Genomic DNA, 22,637 nt, shown 5'->3' on the forward strand with positions numbered 1-22,637 from the left:
CTGGTTTTGGCAGGGCAGACACAGGAAAAGTCTTTCCACAGACAGACATCTAACAGGCTGGACATGGGGTAGCATCTCTTCTGTCTTGCTCTGCGTGTGGCTGCACCTTGACACTATTATTTCCTTTGTGACAGGCAGAAAACTTTGGGTAAAAACTGACTTGGGTGTGAGAAAGATCAGCTTCATACATATAGGCATAACCTAGGCACGTCATCTTCCTCCCTTTTCCAGAGGAGGGTTGTGAGGGAGTTTCCTGAAATATTTCACTGACAGGAAAATAAGAAACTTTTTTTTTCCCCTTTGTTTTGGAAGGAGAGATGCTAAAAAGAAAGGAAGCAGTCTGAAATGGCATAACTGTCATTTATGCCAATATCCATTTTTAATGATTTTCACTCTGAGTTAGCAAAATGGAGATCCATTTTCAAATAACATGTTGGCTGCATTACTCTGAAGCATTAAAATGTTTCAGTATCCAAGCTGTATATTTACACTTGAAAACAAATCTTCATAAGAAATAACTTTAGGGTTGGGTTTGGTTTTTAAAAGCAGCAAAATAAAGATAAATCATTTAAATGGGACTGTGAGTATATGAATATCCCCATTTAAAGCTATCTATCACTAAACACACTCAGAAAAGCAATACTAAATGTTATACTTCCTTGCTTTGAGGAGTTGTGCTCTTCTGAATGGAATAAAAATGAAGTAACACAGAAGAATTACAGTGGAAACCTATCAAGGAAATAAGAGAAATATAAAATAATTGAATAATTCTTAATTTAGATATGATGTCATACCATAAGAAAAGACAGCCACGTGCAATGTAGTGTTATGCTTCCAGTCTGCTTTATTGTACAGTGGCTCATCTTGTGTGACCTGCGCTAGATTCTGTGGTCCTCCTCGGGCAAGGGAGTTGGACTCAATGGTCTCTGGAGGTCACTTCCAACCCTTAACATTCTTTGATGCTGTGATCATCATACTTTTGGGGATGTAACCACAAAATGAGAAAAAGCAGAACATAGATAGCCCTGGAGAGGCTGCCAAGCTGTGCCTACCCTAGGTAAGAAGCAGAGGAGATGGTGTGACATGTCCCACATTAGCATCATAGAATCACAGTCATTCTGGTTGGAAAAGACCCTTGGGATCATCAAGTCCAACCATCATCTCCGCACAAGGGACAACTGTCCCAGTGCCACTCTGACCAAACACATTTAAATCCAAAGGCCATTGTCTTGGGCACAGAGATCTGATATGAAGAAGTGGAGCTGGGCACATAAGTCCAGTTGCAGAACAGCATGGAAACAGCACTGTGGAGACGAGGCTGCCCCATTCTGGATCAGAGGATCCTGCAACCAGGCCAATCTATAGTAAAAAATACCTTTTCCTGGGAGAAGCTGCCTAACTTGAAAAAGCTTCTCCTCTCTCGTACCACTTCACAATGAAATTTCTACTGATAGAAAATGAGGAAAAAATTACTATTTTGCGGTGTAAATTTTTCTTCATGTGAGGCATCCTACATGAAAGTAGATCTTCAACCAATATAGGCACATAAATAGAAATAACTTCATTTTCTGAGTGAAGGTTGGTCACATAGGCTGGTGGCCCTCATAATTCTTTTTTATCTGGGCAACCTGAACTTAACATGCAGAAGATGACACCAGACGGACTCCACTGTTTTCAGAGGGTGCCAATCTGACTATCCTAGAGCTTTCAGATAGCTAGCCTAAGCAGAAATGTTTCACTCAGACTTAGCCTGGTTGGCAAAAAATGTCAAAACTGTCAAAAGAAGTTAACTTTCAACAGTGAGGCTGTTTTTAAACGTGCATCTTGGCTTCTATTTATCACTTCATGTTGTTCCCTATAGAATAGAATAGAATAGAATAGAATAGAATAGAATAGAATAGAATAGACCAGACCAGGTTGGAAGAGACCTTCAAGATCATCATGTCCAACCTATCATCCAACACCACCCAACCAACTAAACCATGCAACCAAGCACCCTGTCAAGTCTCCTCCTGAACACCTCCAATGATGGTGACTCCACCACCTCCTTGGGCAGCCCGTTCCAATGGGCAATCACTCGCTTTGTGTAAAACTTCCTCCTAACCTCCAGCCTAAGTGTTAGTAATAGCTAGGATGAAGTACAGGCTCTAGGAATGACAGTGAGAAAACTTGCCTGATTTCAATGGAGACAGCATTTAACCCTTACCATTTAGTTGTGGTTTGGTTTTTTTTAAGCTATATGTGTAGAATTTATTGGTTATGAGCTGTGTCACTTAGCTGTTTTATTTTGGCAGACTTCAATGCTAGAAAAAGGCATGCATTTTTAGAAGGTGCTATTTTTGTAAAAGGAAATTAAATACTCACTTATGAGCATAATTAGTCTGTTGAAAAACATTACCTGGATTAAGGTATTGAACCCAGGAGACGGAAGAGCCATCCAGTGAGCAATGACAAGATAAAGTGACAATTCAGATTCTAAGTACTGTCTTTTTTTTGAGTTTTTTCCTTTTTGCTATAGTTGTCCATGAGCACAGAAATATTTTCTAAACATTTGTATGCCCTTTGAAGTACTTCACAAATTGCCTTGATACGTTCAGGCCTTGCTCACAAGCTACGATTTCACTGTGTGGATTTAAAAACCTGTACTTGAACTTCATGGCCATTCACTCCTTGCATTTCCTGTAGTACATTTTCTGAATGGATAATCAAAACTATCTAAACTACAGGGCCAGAAAGAAATCTGGCAGTGCTTGATTGTCATTCACTGAAGTCATCCTTCAGTGCAGAACTCTCACAAATAAATACATGGTGGAAAACCACTTACAGCCTAAGCTTCCAAAGCAGCACAGTCTTGTCACAATTTCATGTCAGTGACTTCAAAATGTGCCACATGGAAAACTAAAAAGACATACTTTTTAGACAACTGTTGAATATATGCATTAGCAACTAGAGTTATTTTAGAAGGTTTATGTAGCACACAGCCTGGTAATTTCTGTATTGAGTTATAGTTACAGTAACTAATAGTAGTACATTTTAAGGGAGTTTGTAGAAAATCCTACTGAACTTTTACTAGCAGTGGTTATTGAATCTCAAAGCTAAGTGATTAAAATCAGCTTATGGAGTGTAAAAAAATGCCAAATGGAACATTTTTTGAAGTATGCAAATATTTGCATCACTGCCTGCATTCATCCAAATATTCTGACACATAATGAAAGAGCATTATCTTGAGGAATATATTGTACAAACTCATGATAATCACTGAGAATCTATAACATCTTGATGACCTTCCAAAGTCTAGCTGATGTAAACTTTATTAAGCTAGTAGCAGCAATGATGTAATCTGCCTTGTAAACAGATTGAGAGATTTGGATGAAAAATACTAACCTCAGCACTTGATAATGTTTAAACAAGCCTCCAAAAACGTGTATACGCAGCAAAGTCACATATCTCAGGGGTTTTGGTAGGCTTCATTTCACCTCACTTCAGACAGCAGTGATGTCTGCATATAAGCTTTCCAGTGGGAGGGAACCAGACATTTTTAAAAGCAAAAAAAAAAAAAGAATCTCAGCTGAAACCAGTCAATGAAAATTAACCAGAAAAAAATAACAACAAACCCAACCAAACCAAAACAACAAAAACCATACAGAATACAGTGCTCCTGTTTTCCTCAAAACATGCTTTTGAAATGGTGTCTCACTCAAAGAGGAAACAACCTGCAGAAGGTGAAGAAGTCTTGGGGAGGATGGAAGGTTTGTCCTTGGTTGGGTGGGTGTCCTTGGAGGAGAAATGGAGCTGTCCAGCAGTGCTGGCACAGCACACCGAGCTGTATGTCTTCAAGGAATGGCCATTGCTTTGTCTGCCAGAGAGAAGATGTGCACACAGGGAGGAAGTCCTACCTGTCCTTTCTGTGAGCAAGTGAGCCCTGCACTTGCATGCTGTGCAGCTGCAGCTAGTATTGCTTTTGAAACCTCCTGGTTTGCAGGGGCTAAATAAGTATGGAACATGTCTGACATCATCCACAAATGTTAAACACAAGTGTAGCTGAGTCGACGGAAGTTCTCCTTTGAAACATGCTTTTGCAACATTAGAGTCTTCAAAGCTGGCTTACATACCCTGTGCTGTGATACACAGCCTTTTGTTTTGCATAAGTGTTTGTTTTAATGAGGTAGTGCAATGCAGCTCATCAAAATCAAAAACATATGATGCACCCTAGGCAAGAGAAAGGCAATAACTATACAGATTCTTGAAGAGGGCTAGTCATACCACAGGCTACCATTATAACAGAAAAAACAACAAGAATTTTAATATAGCTGTCTGGCCAAATATATTAATTTAAATTGAATGGCTTTTTCTGATATTATAGCTGTGAGGCACAATGTTCTACTGGCAAGCATCTTCAAAACCTTTTTTAGAAGATTTGCTTCAAATTATTTCTGTGCACCAGATCTTGATGGTATGTACATTTGGGAGTCTAAACCAAAGGAAAAAAGCTTTTGATTAAATCAATGACCTTTCCTGGAGGTTGAATGAAATGGGGATTGTAATACAAAAAGCTACCTCCTCCAAAGAGTGTTTTCTTCAAAATATTTACTCTAAGCTCTCCTCCATTAACTTTGCCCTAACTTTTTCACAAATGTTCATATCCTTGTGCCAGCACAGAAATATACTTTCCTGTTAGCAAATCCTTTCAAATAAATTTAGTGATTTCCATGATTACTTCCCCAAATGACTTGCAAACCACCAGTTCCATTCTGTGCCAGAGGAGACTGCTGGGTGCTGTTTATTCTTGAAAGCTTGGTCTTTATTGTGCTCACCCTTTGTTGTAGTTCTTCAAAAGCTGGTAATATTTGTTTTCCCTCAGCTAATTGCATCTCTTCCCACTTGGCAAACTGGAGACCTTTTCCTGCTGATATGGAGAAAAATGAGCATGATCATTTCTTAATAATTACTCACTGTATTCATGCAGCTAGTAGAGGGAAAAGCTTACCTTTCTGCTCACCTAGGCAGCCTGATTTGTCTTTTTCACTTGGGTGTGGGGAAACCCGCAGACAGCCTTCATGCAGCTTGAAACGGTCTCTTAGGATTTCATCTTGTGCTGTCTGGGGTCAGTACTGATTCTCTGCAATCCAAATTGCCTTCTACAGCAAAAGAAATATTCTGTGACCCCTTTAGGCAAGGCTTTTTTTTTTTTTTTGGCCTGGTCATGTCTGATGCACTGTAAGTGACCTGATTAGGATTTGCTGGTCTGGCTCTATGCTGCTAATGCAAAGATTATTTTAGAACAGAAAACAAGTCCTTACTATATACTTTCTAAAGCAGAGTCTGCTGTTTTTCATTCCCACAATGCCACTGTTTTTCCTAATATGCTTTACATAATTTAAAGTGATTTAAGTGATTTAAATCACTTTAAAGTGAATTAAGTGATTTAAAGCAGTTCTGATACAATTAGTTAAGGAAACGACCTTCTAACAACATTTCTCCCATCTCTTTTCCATCACATGTTACATTGTGCTGCACTTCTAAAAAGATGGTGTGCAATTTTTATGTTTCCTGTGTCTCCCTCACAGGAAACAGCAAAATTCTCCAAGGTGTAAAGTGACAGAAGTTTGATTTATCCTTACAAGAGAAAAATATCCTCTTCTATTCAGAGGGTATGAAAATTGCTAATAGAAATGCTAACCAATATTATTTCCATTATAATAGTTCTGCTGTTCTGAAACAAAAAAGTAGTAGCCAAGTGCCCTTCTTTCACCCTTATCCTGGGGTAGCTTTTCTGAAATCTCCATGCAATCATCCTCTGCAGCATGCAGGAGTATACCACTGGGACAAAAGCAAGGGGATCTAGAGCCGTCAATTAAGGCAGGTTTTGCAACCCATAGGATTGAGCACAGAATTATGGTCAGTCCTCACCAAGACATTAAATGCCCACTCCAATTTAGGAAAAGTCTGAATCTAGAACATGAAAGCAACACTCAAGACTGGTTCTTTCAGCTGCTGTCACACATGGAAAGCGTAGGGCCCTCTATAACTAGTTCAATAGAGTCACACTTAACTGGAAGTGCTGCAAATAGGAACTTTTCTTACCAAGAATTAGTGCTATGGTTTAGCATGATCTGCATGGCTTCTCTAGCACAACCAAAGAGAAAACTATTTCCAAAAACTGCAAGTTTATTGCATTAGGATGCCAAAATAGCCTACTTCATATCCAATGACTGATTTCATGTCCAGACAATTTTTGGTGATTTTTTTCCAGTTGCGTTTGTGAGTTTCTGACTCTTATCATCGCTCACCGGATTTGGTATGGTTGGAGTCTGGAACGGCTATTTTCCTCCTGCCTTACATGCATTTGATTACCTGATTTTCTCTTCCATCAGTGTTGGAGGATGTCCAAGCTTGTGTCAGTTTTGAGCATGCTTCATCAAAATGTTCTCATTTATAAGCCTGGCTTTGATGAAGCAAAGATGTATCTTACTTTTATCAAGGCCCTCTGCTGTAACTCAGAGATTCTATTCTAAGCACAGGCTGGGACTCAACCTGCAGCATGACAGCCCTTTTATCTCTGCTGATGGGTGAAAGGGACAAGCAGCAACTGATTGATGGGTGTGATCTGGTATTTCCCATGTGTCTCCTTGTGGCAACATGGGGCATCTCACTTCTGTTCTTTTAATGCCATGTGCTGCAATGTCATTTTTGGCTGGGTAGGAGACCTCTTACCTTCTGGTCCTCCTTACTTAGGTATTCTTTCTGGTTTTCTAGAAACTTTCCTGATGATAATTCTACTGTCTCCCCATCTGAGGGTTTTTGGCTTCCACTACTTTCTGCATTTATGAGAAGCAACCTGTATTTCTGCCTACTTTTGCCTGCTGACCTTGACTTCAGGAAATTGCCTATGTATATGCTTAACTTTGAGGGTAAATTTAAGTTTCATCAAGTTTAATGGGATTTAAGCATGCGCTTAAAGTGAAGCCTAGATTTAAATGCCATAGCTGAATAAAGATGTTCTCCTGCATGCAGACTCTGGATACATTGCCTCAGTGTAGATTCTGGCTGTCCCTTGAGAATGTTAGACATGCTGGATACTCTCAGAAGTGGTTAATCTGGTGAACGAATTCATCTCAGAGTCATAATGAAACCACAAGTTTCCTTCACTTTCAGTCTGCTGTTTTGATATCATTGGTCAGCTGCTTGTGCTGAAAGAGCATTTATGTGGAAAGTTTCAAAGTCATGTGGTTGTATGGGTAAGAGGTCTACCTGATTGCTCACATGTAAGAGGCGGGTGTGACTTCTGTTTCTTAATTCCAAGCAGATAACCCCCTTTGTGAATACAGACTGGGCTTGTGTACTAGCATTTTGAAAGTGGACATTGTCAGGTGAAGATCAAAACATCCCAGACTCAAGAACTACACACAAGATGATAAAACACAAATACAACAGAATAAAGAGAGGGTAGGCAGGCAAGAGGAACATGCATTCATATGACTTCTTTCTTGGACACTCAGCACACTGAAAACTTTGAAGAGGCAAGAAATACAGTGCCAATACATAGTACACTGCCATCGAAATGTAATGTGGGAGCTATGCACCATTTATTCCTGATTGAGGTGCATTTTTGTAAATGAGACCCAGCTCCCTGAGTATATACAAAACAACTGGTTTAGAAATGTTGTGCAGTGTTCTCTCATTTCATCATTTTCTCACTTTGTTTTTTAATACTCCAAGGTAACTCATGAAGTCAACTCAAATTTGCAAATACTTCACATAGCTCATAATTGTATTTAAGGCATGTATTGTTCACTTTTCCTCTAAATGTGAGAACGATAGCCCTGTTACATGTTTGCATTTCTTCCCCAAAACTGGTCTCCCTGTAATGTTCTACTCACTAACAGTCTGCTTTACTTAGTCTCATTTATTCAGTACATACGGATATTTGTCACCCTAATGTTTGTCTGTAGTTCCCCATAATCTGGGGAACTACAGACCCATCAGACTGACTTCAGTTCCAGGAAAGGTTATAGAAGAAACCATCTTGAGTGCCATAACATGAGCCAGCAGTGTGCCTGGGTAGCCAAGAAGACCATACAGCATGCTGATGTCTATCAGAAATTGCGTGGGGCGCGGGACTACAGGGGTGATTGTCCCACTGGACCTGGCACTGGTGAGGCTGCAACTTGAGTGCTGAGTTCAGTTTTGGGTGCCACAGTATGAGAGAAACACTGAGTTGCTAGAGCATGTCCAGAGGAGGGCAATGAAGCTGGTGAAGGGTCTTGAGAATAAGTTTTATGTGGAGCAGATGAGGGAGCTAGTGTTACTTAATCTGGAGAGAAGGAAGATGAGGGGAGACTTTATCACTCTCTATGACTACCTGAAAGGATGTTGTAGAGCGGTGGATGTTAGTCTCTTCTCACAAATCACAACTGATAGAACAAGAGAAAATGACATCAAGTTATGCTGGAGAAGTTAAACATTGGGAAAAACATATATTGAGAGGGTTACCCAAGACTGGAACATGCCACCTAGGCAAGTGGTTGAATTGCCATCCCTGCATGTATATGAATGCCATCCAGATATGGTGCTCAAGGATATGGTGCAGTTGTGGCCCTGATGAAACTAGATAATGGTTGGACCTGATGATGTTAAAGGTCTTTTTCAACCATAGTGATCCTTTGCATTTCCTTAGTACATTCTAAATGTTTGGGGAGGCTGGGTTCTTTCCATGTCTTGCTCAGGGAATCGCCGTGTAATGAATGCAATTGAGGCTCAAAGCAGCATAATAATTAGAGCATGAATTTCCATAAATATAATTTCCACAAAGTACTTTAATGCATGAGATTTATTTTAATCTGTAGGTGTTTCAGTTTGAAAATAGCAAATCATCTTAAAATAAAATTAAAAAGTGGGAAAAACCCCAACCAACCCATAATAAAAAAATAAGCCTGAGGGAGAAAGCCCTTCAAATGAAAATTCACCCATAGCAGCTGAATACTTATTTAAGAGCTGAACACACTAAAATCATCATTGTAATTGAAAAGTCAACTGTTTTGACTTCTTTTGCACAGTCTTTAAAATTAATACATAAATTACCATGCATGAATCTGGCTATTCATAGTGCACAAAGTTAGGTTGTTTGATACAGGAAGCTTGCGAAAGCAATCTGCTTGTTTTTCAACCTTACTTGAATTAATGTGTATCTTTTGTTTTGCTTTGTTTCAAAAGACAGTTTCTAGAATGACAGTTTGGTAACATCAGAATTGCTGTTAACTTTTGCATTTCTTTGTTTTCTGTTAGAAGCACAAGCCAGAAAAATATCCCCCTTCTTGGCAGTTGATTAGAACCATTTACTATAATTGTTGATGCTGCAATTATATAGTCCTGTGTCAAATAATACTTTCCAAATTCTTTCCTCATGGAAGGAGCTGTGTGGCTGGAAATATCTCAATGGACTTGCTTCGATCATACTCATGATATTGGCAGATACACAACCTTGATTCTCCATATACTTGGCTCGAACAAAGCCTACACAAACATAACTTGAAGTGTGTTCTTTTGTAACATTCTTGCGTGTTACTTGTACTCTAATGACAAAGAGAGCTTCTCCAACCCCTGCATCTGATCAAGTATTGCACTTAGGTTGTTCCTAACTCCTACTGTCCCACTTCACACAGGACACTTAAAGAGCAAGTGAGAGGCTGAGCTGGGGCATGAGTGTGTGAATGATGAAGCTGCTGTCTGGACAGGTGGTGACACTGTCTGGTGAAAGGTAGAGGCGATTTGAATGGTGTTCCTTGGCATGTGCTGGACTGCTGTGGAGAAAGGAGAGGGGCTTTCCCTCCTTGAAAACATGAGATTCATGCATTTTCCATCTTTCTTTTTAAGACAAGTGCCCTGGAAATGAAGTGTTGAAACCACTTAAAACATCTACTCAAGAGAATGTCCCATGTTTTTAAAGCCCACTGTTATTTTTATTCAGACCAAAACTACTCAGTAAGTTTGTCCTGAACTAGCAAATGGCTTCAGCTGTCCCAGAATCACATTCTTTGGCAAATAACTGCATTGGCCATAAACAGTTTCACCGAACTGTGATGGAAGTGATGCATCTGGTAAAAAGCTGTTGCAAAATTTGAACTGCAGTTTGGCCATAGAGTGGAACAAGGACTGTTGTTGAGTGCTTGGGTGTTAAACTACCTGTCTCTTGCAAATGCCTGTGGCTAGTTGCCAAAGTTGGTTGATATGCTGAGCAACTTCTTAAGAAGTACTGGCACTAATATTGCTGTCAGCATCACAGGGTAGGAAGGTCAATCCATCTACACAGGACTGTTTTTCAGATGGCATTTGTCTACATTTTTGGTAAGCCCATTATCAATATTATATCTAAAAGACATCTGTTGAAGACTTGTTTTCTACATCAGGCAGAGAAGTTCAGGTTTTCTGAAAACTACCTGTGGTTTTTTTCACCTGCTGTTTAGGTCTCCTATAACTCTGAATTACACTGGGAAGGGACCTACATTGGGCATGCAAATCATTTTATTCACATACCATAGGACAAGCATTTGTGCCTACAGTATGCAAAGGCATAAATAGAGACTCAGTTACAGCTGAATGAAACTTCTCAGAAAAAGTAAAAATTAAAGGAATAAAGTCCCATGACTGCAAAAATCCATAAATTTGTTTCTTACATTTTAAGTAGTCTTCATTGAAGACTATGGGGATGTAGTGTTCAATTGTGTAAAGATAAGTCTGCACAGAGATTCAAGTTCACCCCTCTGGTGTCACTTTCAAAATCAATATGAGATAATAAAAAATAATTTAAAAAACCAACAGGTATGGTTGCTAAGTGATAACAACACAGGTACCAGGAATGTCCTTTATTAAACTTAAGAACTGAAAAGCTATGAAATATTAGTACTGAAAGAAAATACTTTCCCCTTCCTCTCCCCTTTTCCAGTCCCTTGTCTTTTCCATTTTTCTCTATTTTATTATTTTTTAACACCAGATCATATAAAACAAATTACACTGACATGAAAAACATTTGTTGTCCCCTCTACTCATAAGCAATTTGCCATTTACAAGCCAAATAAAATTTTCAGCTTGGTTTTCTTGGTTGTTAAAATAGAATCATGTATGGGATACTGGTTACAACTTCTTATGAGTGAAAAGATCAACTCTCTGTCAGTGCAGCCATTCAGCGTAGAGAGAGATTTGACGAGGAGGACAATATGTGACAAGCTTCCCTCAGGTACACCCCATTTCATAAAGAGACAGAGCTCTCTGCCTACTCAGTGGTGAGGTCAAGACCTCAAAGTCAATGGAATTTCCATAAAGTATCATAGCTCAGTAGGGAGATGAGGGAGAGAAGTGTACCCACCAAGGAAAATGCAGGAGCATGTTGTGCCACACTGGGTGTATTTTGCATTGCATTTGGCTGCAGCTGCCTGGCACACAGGCACCTGCATGGACTCAGACTGGCTACAGGCTACAGCACCCTGACTTTTTCACAGCATCTGTGGGAGACAGGAGAGAGCAGATGAGTCCTTGGAAGTGGGGAGGAAGAATTAAGGGGCAAAGATGCAAAGGAAACCAAACTACCTTAATGTCACAACTCCTTTTTGAGAAATGGAAGAACACTTCAGACAGAAATGTTTTAACAAAGAACTTCTGTAGAGCAGTCATAGTATATTGTGGGAAATACTGGGCTAACTCTAAAGTGAGATCAAGTCAGATTCTGCCCAACAGAAGAAGGGACAGTTTAAACATTTATTTTTCAGTTGATGCAGTCTTTTGTGACGATAGAGTTGAAGAAGTATATGCTCCATGGAGTTGAGTGTCATGAGTTGGAAAACTTTGGTATCTTCTAAGGCTGGGCCCAAAACACAGATCCTTTTAGAATAAGTGCCCCATTCTATGGGACCTAATGCTGGATACAAACTTAATTTCTGTTTTACTGGATCCCAGCTAATTGCAAATGATTGTTGGGAAAGTCACAGGCCACCAGGGTAATTCAACACACATGTTTTAGCAAGTTTTTCACACATGTCTGGCAAGCCTTTCGTAGTAGGAGAAGGCTTTAGGAATTTTTTCCTGGGCCTTAAATCATTCATTAAATTCTGTCAAATCCTATCAATGATTGGTTCCCTCCCTGTTTCCACTTTTGCTCATTTTTTATTGTTGGACAGTACTCTTTCTGTCTTGTAACATGACCTACTTAAACCCCTTTGAAACTCAGAATTTACAGTTTTCAGGAAGCTATGATAATGTGTAATTTTGTGTAATTGTGAATGGCTTGATGCCTTAGCCCCATTGAAGCAAAAGGAGTTTTGTCATCTGTTTTGGTGGAAGCAAGGCATAGTCTTTATTTTTCTTAAAACACCATGTAACCTATAAAGTAAATTAGATATGAATAAAAAGATTGTGGTGATGCTGACAAACTCAATTTCTGTAAAATCTCTGAGTTAGGATTATATTGGAAATTCAGTGCCTTTTTCCCCCAAAGTGATAAGCATTGTATGCCCACAGCTTTTATCCGTTAAAGTAACTGAGAACTCCTTTCTGTCTTTCCTTGCCACTGTGTTTAGTCCTCAAGAGAGAATAGGATATTTTCATTTATCATTGCCAACTACTTTGATTTCACTGTAGTACTTCTTTGATAATAATCTCATTTTCTTGTATGTTGTTGGAAATGTCTTTCTCAATGTACTGAGCCTTAGAAATGTGGTTATATAGAAATCGGATCAGGTGGGACTTCATCAGTGTGGCTTTTCTTGAGTGTTAGAAATAGTATTTTGTCATCAAGCTTCAGAGATCCAAGTCATGCAGTTACTTTTTAGAAGAATTCACAGGCATTTTTCATTCTGGTAGTAAAAGTTTATTTTATAAATTGCTTGAAAAACGCCAAAGGTAGAAAGTTGCCAACCAGCAGTTCCTGGGATCACCTAGTTTGTGAACCAAATCCTTTTCTCTTACCCAGAAGATCCTGCATGAACACCACTGCAAATAGAGGGTAAGGCTCCCAGACATGGGATCTAGCAGAAGAGAGGAATGAGGCATTTCACTGCTGGAGAAATGAGTGAGCTATTTGTAGCACATCATCATGCTGTGATTCGAGACCTAGGCTCTGCTCTTCAGAAAGGCCCAAGAAAGCTGCAGTCTTTTTTGGTTATTATTTCCTCTCACATATTTACTCTGCTCTTCAAAAAGATGATAAATATTTGTAGTTTAATTGTGTAGCTGAGAATCAAGATAGAGCAGTGGTAGTTGGAAACAGTGATTTTTTTTAAATTAGGAGTTTTTTGTTTTTTTTTCTTACAAGGCATGTGGCATTACTGGGTCTTAGAGAGAGCCAAAAATACTAGAGTATTACAGAAATGTGTGAATCTTATACTGTTTGGACCACAAAAAAATAGGCTTGGGATTATTCCTGGAAGAGGTACTATCACATTCTCCCAAGTGCTTGTTTTCTATATATTTTAATCTTACTGAAAAATATTTTTTCAGTGATTATTGTTTTCGTATCTTCAGTAGTTAAAAGGGCAATGTAAATGTCCTAGACAGAAAAAAAAGGGGGGGAAAAAAGGAAATAAAAGTAAGTTACCAGTGCAGTGGAAGTAGTTTGCTTTGACTGTGTATTTATGCAGCATGCGTTTAGCGTTTGGGATGAGCTTGGCATCACCAGCAATCTGAATTTCTCCTTCATAATTTCTGACAAAGAAGAGCAGTCTTAATTATTGCATTGCTCCATCAGCCCTCACCTCATTGCTCTTCTGACTGTGCCCAGTCCCCTACACTTGAGGGTGGCAGTGGGCAATAGGTTCCTAGTGCGGACAGGGCAATTATTTCAGTTTTAACTGTTTGTTCTGTGAGATACCTGGCACTGATTGAGACAAGTTAAGTAGACCAAAGTTTTATTTGTATGTCCATGGTTTCTTTAACATTTCCTTTCATCCCCACTGCTGAGGAATTTGCCGTTGGTGGAAGACAGCTGTCTAAATGGAAGGAGGCTGATAGGTGCTGGGGAAAAAGATCAGTGGGAAATTTGTATTATCTGAACTACGTCTGAGTTCATAATAGTCATAAAGGCATATAAAAATTCTGAGGGTTTCTATTTGTGTCTGTCTGCTGAGGTGGGAGTGTGGATATTCCTGGGTGTGTGCATGTATCCCAGCATGGTCAAAGGGTGGCAGATTTCAGTTATTAAGAGTGATCTGGATTAGTCCTGGTCTTTCTGGGTCACTAAGTTTCAAACGCAGATATTTCACATCTGTTTCTTGTTCACAGCCACTAACAAAGTACAATACCGAAGGAGTCCCAGTTTTAGACGCGTGTCTGGTCCTTCAAGGAATTCAGCTAGTTACTTAGAGGGGGGAAGGAAAAAAAAAAGAAGTGCAGCTATACCTCCTATTCAAATTTGCAGATTAGGCAAAAGCCCAGAGGTGAAAGGTCAAATAAAACAGTTGAAAGCATTTTCTGTAGACTTCCTGGTCATGGAGGCAAAAAAGAGCACACAGTCCTCCAAAGCATGCTATAAAAGCCAGGAGAGTGTGAGAGACACTTTAATAGGTTCCATTCTTGATGAAATTCTTGAAGCAGCCTCACTTAATATGGCGTAGAAATCCAATATGCCTGACATATTTGCTGTGTGCAATGCCCATCAATCTACAGATGGTAGGTCCTTGAAAAACAATGTTCTGTAATGACCAGTTCCAACTTGTGTATCTCAGCTAAAATTACCTAAAACATTTGGAAGAAAGTGCTGAAAAATGTTGGCCTTTGCCCTCACAGTTATTTCTTCTTTTTTCATTGCAGTGAAGCTGCTTTTTTGATGTGTTTTGGTTTGGGGTTTTTTTGCTCTTCTGGATTTTTTTTCCCCCCGTGTCCTGTGGTATCGTCACTTGACCAACTTTAAATTAGCATCCAACATAAACCAAATAGCTTTTAAGTCAATGACAACTTTCAGCTGAAGTTTTCAACACACTTTAATTATTAATCCATAGAGTGCTGCTTTAACATTTGGTGGCACAATTGCTAACATTTTGGAGATGGGAAAATTAAGGAATAATAAAGGTAAAGTTTAGGTGTGATTGATCTCACATAGGCAGTGATCCAAAAGCTGTGTGTCTCAGGTATTCATACAGTTTTCCTTTGTAGGTAATGGAGAGAGAAAGAGAGAGAAGTACTTTAATGGTGTGGTACATTTCACCTCTTAAGGAACTGTTGTAGGTGAATCTCAATGACATGATGAAGACATTGTATTGGGGACTGCAGAAAATATCTTGGAGTACTAGCTTAGTCTTGACACCTTAGTCTTGACACCTCCATTTAAAACTGCTGAAGCCTGGTGAAGTGAATTCCACTTCAGCAGATAGTGATTCAATTTCTTGTCTGCAAATGAGTGTGTCAGCGTTTCCCTGTTACGAAGTACATGTTGACTTCTGCAAATAACTCCAGTATCAATATAATAGTGACTGTGTCAATGTAGTTCATGTAAATGTAGGTCCCATTCTGTGCTGGTTTTTGTTGTTGTTGTTTGGGGGGGGTTGGGGTTGTTTGTGTGTTGGGGTTTTTTTGTCCACAGTATCACAGTATAACTAAGGTTGGAAGAGACCCCAAGGATCATCGAGTCCAACCTATCTCCACAGACCTCATGACTAGACCATGGCACCAAGTGCCACGTCCAATCTCCTCTTGAACACCTCCAGGGACAGTGACGCCACCACCTCCCTGGGCAGCCCATTCCAATGACGAATGACTCGCTCAGTGAAGAACTTTCTCCTCACTTCGAGTTTGTTTGGTTTTGTGTTGGTTTGGTTTTGGTGGGGGTTTTTTGTTTGGTGTTTTTTTAATGTAGAGACTGCCTGGTCTCCAAAGACAATCAGAGCAGAAAAGATGGACAGACAGTGGTGTAGTCACTAAAAATATTTAGGCTGATAGATGCTTATATAGCTTGTGTCATAGGGACTTAGAGTCAACAATTGAAGTACTTTGACTTTCACTTTGAAAAATTCCAGCATTTGATTTCTATTACCCTTTGTCCGTTGGAAAACAACCCGTTGTTGATTGCTGGTTGTTCCATGAAGTAAAGTTGTTGCCTCAAAAATCAGGCTCGCTCCCACCTCTTCAGTGGTATCAGCAACTGAAATGAATTCATTGCTATAACAAGAAGAGTAAGTGGGGCTGAGGGAAAGATGTGAAGGGACTAATTGGCTGAATGGGTTGGAGTAGCTGAAGGCAGTGTGTGAGGTGATTGAGAAGAAGCAAAGAGAGAGTGGAAAGACGTTTAAGTCATAACCAGCCCTGAGGGTAGACCCGATAGTGGATGTCACTAACAGCAGAAAGAAATCTCTTTTATCTGCTTCTGTTATAGTACTCTTTTTATTAGAAGAAGTAGTTTCTGGCTGTGGAAAGAGCTGTTCGTCGTTTGGTGTTGGAGGAAACAATGCAGCCAGGAGAGCCAGCAGGTCTCCTTTTGCGGGGCATGGAGCACCCTCTAGTGACCGCTGGTGCCGCGCTGCCCACAGCTCCCAGGGCCGCTCCGAGCGCTCAGCGCCAACCAGCTGAACGCCAAAGGGATGAGGGCATTTTCCTCCTCCTCCCTCCACTGCGGTGCAAGACGCTGTAGAAAAGGAAATGAAAAGCACAAGAGCTTGGAAACAATGCTGTAGGAAAGGGTGCCTTTTGTGAGGTGCGTGCTGTGTTGCCCTAGTGGCCAGGTAGTGATAATTAGTATTAATTACGTGGCCTTGCATGGACTGCTTGCTGGGACATAGTAGCTGGAGTGTAGCTAAAGCAAATGCTCCACTTCACTCAGAAGCCATCCTCCCACCGCTGACCTTCACATTTCCAACCGTGGGTCAATGGACACGTGCCCACTCCAGAACTGGACCCCGTTTTCCCCAGGAGATAGTTTGTCCTGTGTCCTCAGACCGGGTGCTGCATCAAACCCACTCAGATGTAGAGGGAGGACGTGGGCTTTCATCAGCCCTGAATGCCCGACAGTCCTGGGAACGGTGCATGAGAGAGCAGCACCTGAGATCCTGGACCTCAAGCACCTCGGGATACGTTGTGAAACTGCTTTCTTCTGAGCACCCCTGATTGTTCCTCTGCTAAAAGCCTATTTGTGAAAGCTCGCTTTGTTGTGAGGGGAGTTTCCCCCCTCTGTGAGCAGACATTTTCTTCGGAGCCATCTGAAAGCTGTCAATTAAAGGGAAGAAGTCCAGCTCAAGGGCTTGCTGACAGCTCGGTAGGAGAGTCTTTTGCCCTCACACACCAAGCTGAGCATGGACAAACCGATGTTTGGAGTTATGTTTAAGCAAAATACTACATTTTTTGAGGGGAGTAAGACCTTTACAGCTGTGTTCTCACATGCTATGAACTACCATTATTTTCCTGAATTTATTTTGTAGTCTGTTTCTATCTAGAGAAGAACCTCCTTTATTCCTATAATAAGAGGAATAGAGCTCAGGTTTTTCTCTTTCCTTCTTCGTCTCCCTCTCTGTCTCTTCTTCTCCCTTCATCCTAATACTCTGGCACATATGATATGAAAATAATCTGAAGTCAGGATTGTTTTTATAGAGTTGGTAGTGGTGTTTCAAGCAGCAGGAGAAATGTCTCTTTGGAAATATTTTACATGTGCTTAGGTGAGTACATGCATATTGAACATATGTCTAGTATATCCTAGAAAGGATACAACAAGCAAAATCACTTTTCCCTCTGGAAATTCATCATCTTTTTCTGAGGATCTAATCTAATCACTTCTTTTGCATGGATGGACCAAATCTTTAGGGCTGTACAGGACCTTGTTTGGTTTAAGCTGGCTTAGATCAGATCTTTCATCTCCAGTTTTGAAAACTCTTCCCTAAAGAGAGCACTCTGTATTCCTAAAGGTAGAAGGTACATAAAGCAGTGTTTAAGCCTGTTCAAGTTCAGGAAAGAACTTAAGCACAGCTGTTATTCCAAAGCATGTGCAAAACCCCTGTTCTGATCAAGAAACTTAAACATGTGCATAATGTTAACACATGTGGTAGTGTTTCCTTGCTCTGTGGTTTCTAGATGCAGGCTTGAATGTAGAAGCAAAGTCCAATAGAAAGGAGCCCAGACAAATTAGGATGACAAGCCTGAGAGAGAAATCAAAGGGGGAAGGGAGTGTTAGGTGACTTGTGTGGACTTTGATACAATTTTGTGTTTTCATTCTGTTCGTTGACCAAGCTGCATTTTTTCAAGCTCACACAACATTATTTCAGACAATAGCACATCGCTGCCTAAAATAACAAAAACATCTTTTCTTTCTAGTCAACCTTAGTGAAATGCAGAAAGGAGAAAAATAGTAGAAGTGTTTGTACTACTATTTTTCTTTTGCAACTGGGTGATGGTGATTTGATAACCCAGTATTTTCCTTTCTTTACAATACCAAGGCTCTATCTGGCAATTGGATCAACATAAGCAGAAGCCCTCAGAAATCTGCCTGTGGGTATTAGTTTGAAAGTCAAATAAACTTCATTGAATTCTTTGGCATAGAATATCTGCCAGTTTAAGACAGCAAAATCCTTACCAGGCTGTGGGCTCTGTAAAACTCATATAATAATAATAATAGAGCTCAGAAGAGTCTGATACTGCCCACATTATATGTCCAACCCCCCTATATAAGTCAAGAGGAGCTATGTCTATGTGGAGGTAGGCTGTAGAGGAATTATTATTAAAACCTGCTTGTGAATGAATTTATTAGACCTCATCTACTGGAGAGGAGAAACTGATACTTCAACCTTCTCAATATACTAGAGAAAAAAAAATATCCCCAAATATCATAAGTTTAACTGTAGTGGAAGTCACCCAACTGAAACATTGTACAATGCTTTGAAATTTCAAGAAGAAGGTTGTAATCTTTTGCCTGTCTTGTTCATTGTTTGGAGATGAAAAGGGAGGAAATCAACATCCCCATGAAATACAATTAACTGTAAATTGCTTTCTTTTCATACTGTTTGTAATGAAAATAGGAAAGTTACCAGCAGTTACCTACTCTGCAGAAGCACAGTAATTCAGTGGTCTCAGACTGCAAGAAAGCATTCAACAGTGCAACACTGGATTTCTGTGTGAACCAAGAATATAAACTACTGCATGGCAGCATTGACTCTTGATCACTCTGAAGAGACCAGAAGTCATCTTCACAGTGGAAGAAAACAGAGCTCCTTAAAGTGAACCATAAAATCAAGCAAAACTTGTACAGAGTTAACCCTGCTGCACTTCAGGATGCAGAGCAGTGAGGAAAAGCAGGGTCTCCCTGTCAAAGTCTCTCCATCAGAATCAGGAGACAGCCAGAGGCTTGCTCAGACACCTTGACTGATGGAACTTCAAGGCATATGAGACAGCTGGAGACTATCTGAGAAAGGCTCATCCGGGTGACAAAATTAAAACGGGGTCTTCCTGGAGGTAGCTCTACCAGATCCTAATTACAGTGGTGCTGTGTCATTTCATTGTGTCCAGGAATTTCCAGCTCTGTGGTCCCCATGGAGCACCTAGAATTGGGATTTCCTGGAACCTGGTGGGTGGCAGAGTCATTCCCATGAGCAGGGTTGAGTGGACAAGCCTTACCTCTGTCCTGCCTTGGGTGAGATGGAGCAGTGCTTGCAGGACAAATGACCCAAGGGCCAAGCCTGCAGCAGTTCAGTGTACTCCAGACATATCTCTGAAGAAGTACATGGCTGTGATTCACCTTCTTCAAGTCAGGATAGTGGGGGAAGAGTGAACAGAGACTTCCTGCTCTCATTGTGTACCATTTGGAAAAAATGCTTGCTGAATGCCAGCAGTCATCACCACTTACAGAACCTGCTGTGATTTTCTTTTCTTCTCCTAAGGAGCGGGAGAGGAAAACACTGATGAGGTCATCAACTTCTACTAAGCAGTCCTATGACAAGCCATAGCTGTCTCTTGTTCTTTTTATCCTACTAGAGTCCCTGGTCAGAGAACAGGACCTTATTACAGCAGGAATTATCTATCCAGTGCTGCTGTGCTTTCAAGCATCATGTCCATGATTTGATGTTGTTATAGGAAGCATTGGGAAACCATACACTGGTTACAGTAGGACTGACTCTTAAAAATTACCAGGTTATTGGAAAAATTAATACATTCTGAATTCTTTTGCTTTTCCTTCAATTGTTGAGGGTTATATTTTCAAGCTTTGCTCTTCTAGCTGAAAGCTCAGAATATCCTGATACCAGCAATGATGTCTGTTATAAAAGACATACGATGTTGTGAGCCCTCAGAGCAAGAGGGTTGTGCCAGTGCTGAATCCCGAGTGGCTCTTTACATATGGACTTTTATACTAACTGGTATTGTGGAAACACCTTTTTTTTTTTGTTTTTCAAATTTCAGTGCTCCTAAGTGAGGGCCTGGGACAAGGGACAGTATTTTGTTTGCAGATAGTAATTTTGGGGTGCGCTCTGAGTGCCAAGCGCTAGAAAAGGATGAATAAAAATATAGCACTGAATAAAATAATTACTATCACACTCCAACTGGGAAGGGACTTGCTAGTGAAGCCATCTCATTTTTATGCATGGATAGAACTGCAAAGTAAAGGAACAGTGTGGAAAATGGAAGTCTGTTTAAGGCATCTAGGCATTTGCTTTTGAAATGTATGTCTTTCTGTGACTTCCCTTCCTCAGTAAGAAAAAGACATCTAAAAGAATTTATTGTCTTAATCAACTTGCTTCTTGACAAAAAAAAAAGGAAAAAAGGGATGTATCAGGTAGGCTAGAAAGTGTCTATAGCTCAAGAATCCAGGAATGAGGTTAATGACCAAATATAGATGTGGTGTAAGTGGAACTAGACTTCATTAACATATTTGGAGCTACACCCGCTTATACCCAGTCTGGCTTGAGCCCTGAATCAGCAATTCCCCAGTGAACAGACTGTATGAAACTAGTGTCGAATTTGGCCCATTTCATCTGACATCTGCATCCTGCCTCGAAGTGGCATGTCACACTTACTGCACATCAGATCACACCTGCCCAGGCGGTCACAGGCAATTGACTTTTTGTTTTTTTTTTAAAAAAAAAATAATTAAAAAAATTTAGTCACATATCATCAAGAAAAACAACATTGTTTTAGGACTCTTATCTCTTCACTCCCAAATATCCTGTTTCTTTGAGCTGCAGTGGCCAGGACCAATAGAAACCTCTTCCTGCCATTGGCTGACTTCATTTCCCAGAGTTAGCACAATCTCATCCGCTCTAAACAACCTCATCAAAACTTCTTTCTGGTCAGAGCGAAGCAATAATTATTATTAGCAATTATTAGCGATCAATAATCTTGATCACATTATGGCAAGCACTATTAAGGTAAGAAGGGGGTACCTTTTTTGCTGGAATTTTTTTCAGTGGCGTGTTCTTTAGTTTCCTTTATCAACCTAGATAAGTTAGAATTGGGCAACACCCCCACTGCCACAATAGAGGACAACAAGATTTCCTTTGTACTGCCTAGTAAATTTCCTTTTTCCTACTCCAACCATCCGCAAGGCTTAAAAACTTCAAACTCGGAAAAAAAATTGGGTTTTTTAAATTCACTGTTCAGTGCTGTGGATTGCATATGGGAAGCCCTTTTATGAGAGCTTCTGAAATTTCTTGTAGGTATCATTCTGACAACTTGGATGTGTTTGCGGACTGCCATAAGGGGAGAGGGTGTGCACTGGAAGGAAAAAAAGGGGTGCTGAGAGCGCTAACCTTTTGGATACCTTTAAATGCTTCTCTGGTTGATGGGGACGCAAGTGGGAACGAGAGGCACCGGCTCTCGTTTCTCTTTCATGCAGGTGTTAATTATGTGCTTTTCTAGAAACTCTTCTCCTTATGCTCAGAATCTTTCTGAGTGTTATTTTAATGGTGGCGGCAAGATCGCGTGCGTGTGTTCGTTCTTGTTTTAACTTTTTGGACAATAAAATTCCCGTACTGGCTCATAAATCGATCTCAGTGCATGGTCTGTTGGCTTTTGTTTTGTTGCTTTGTTTTGGTTTGTTTGTTTTAAGAATGGCTTTGCTGAGTTTTTCAGGTTGTGCCACTTAGAGAGCTGAATAAATGTATTTGTCTCTCTGTCTAGTTTTCGCTTCTCTGTGTGTTGTAATAGAGAGCAGTTACAGATACAGCAATAGCTGTGATTAATTGCAGAAGTATAACTGTAAAGGCTTTGTGATAGTGAAACTAATTTTATGTAAAGAACACACCAGCATGCACGGTGAAGATTCTGCGGCATTGCATTATCAGCTTCGGGATCAAGGTATTTGCTTTCTTTGTGATACTGTGTATCTCTTTACTTTTCTGATTATGCCAGAGATTTAGTAGGAGATACAGAATAGCTGTGGTGCCTGGCCCTTAGCTTAGTGGAGCTGCAGTTTGATTTCTCAGTAACTTCTGCTTAGATGTTTACATTGTAAAGATCATTTGATACTTTTTGTAATGGTTTTTGAAATCTGAAAGTCTTGTCTGAAGGCACTGCCATTAGAAGAAAGGCTTTCTTTTGAAAAGTTTCTCTTTTTTGTAATCACTGATGCTTTCAAGAGGTCCTCTGTAGAGAAAGATCTGCATTTCTGGCCCGTAACTATTATATGCTAAGTGACTCCTGAATTCCCTTTGGTTTTGCTGTGCATTTCAGAGCACACAGGACAT

At 40.1% G+C, this 22,637-nt stretch overlaps 1 protein-coding gene across 5 annotated transcripts in view; it reads left to right on the forward strand.

Moving 5' to 3' along the window:
• ERG (ETS transcription factor ERG) overlaps window positions 1-22,637 on the forward strand; it is a 145,738-nt gene that overhangs the window by 60,729 nt on the left and 62,372 nt on the right. Inside the window, exon 1 of one of the 5 annotated variants that reach the window (XM_009905834.2) lies at window positions 21,217-21,320. The exons of the other annotated variants lie outside the window; for them this stretch is intronic. Within the exon in view, the coding sequence (XP_009904136.2) occupies window positions 21,303-21,320 (18 nt within the window). The 5' untranslated portion in view covers window positions 21,217-21,302. Of the gene's footprint in view, window positions 1-21,216; window positions 21,321-22,637 lie in introns of those variants that run through there. 5 annotated transcript variants of the gene reach the window in all.

The sequence above is a fragment of the Dryobates pubescens genome, chromosome 12 (assembly GCF_014839835.1).
Source record: "Dryobates pubescens isolate bDryPub1 chromosome 12, bDryPub1.pri, whole genome shotgun sequence".
NCBI lineage: Eukaryota > Metazoa > Chordata > Aves > Piciformes > Picidae > Dryobates > Dryobates pubescens.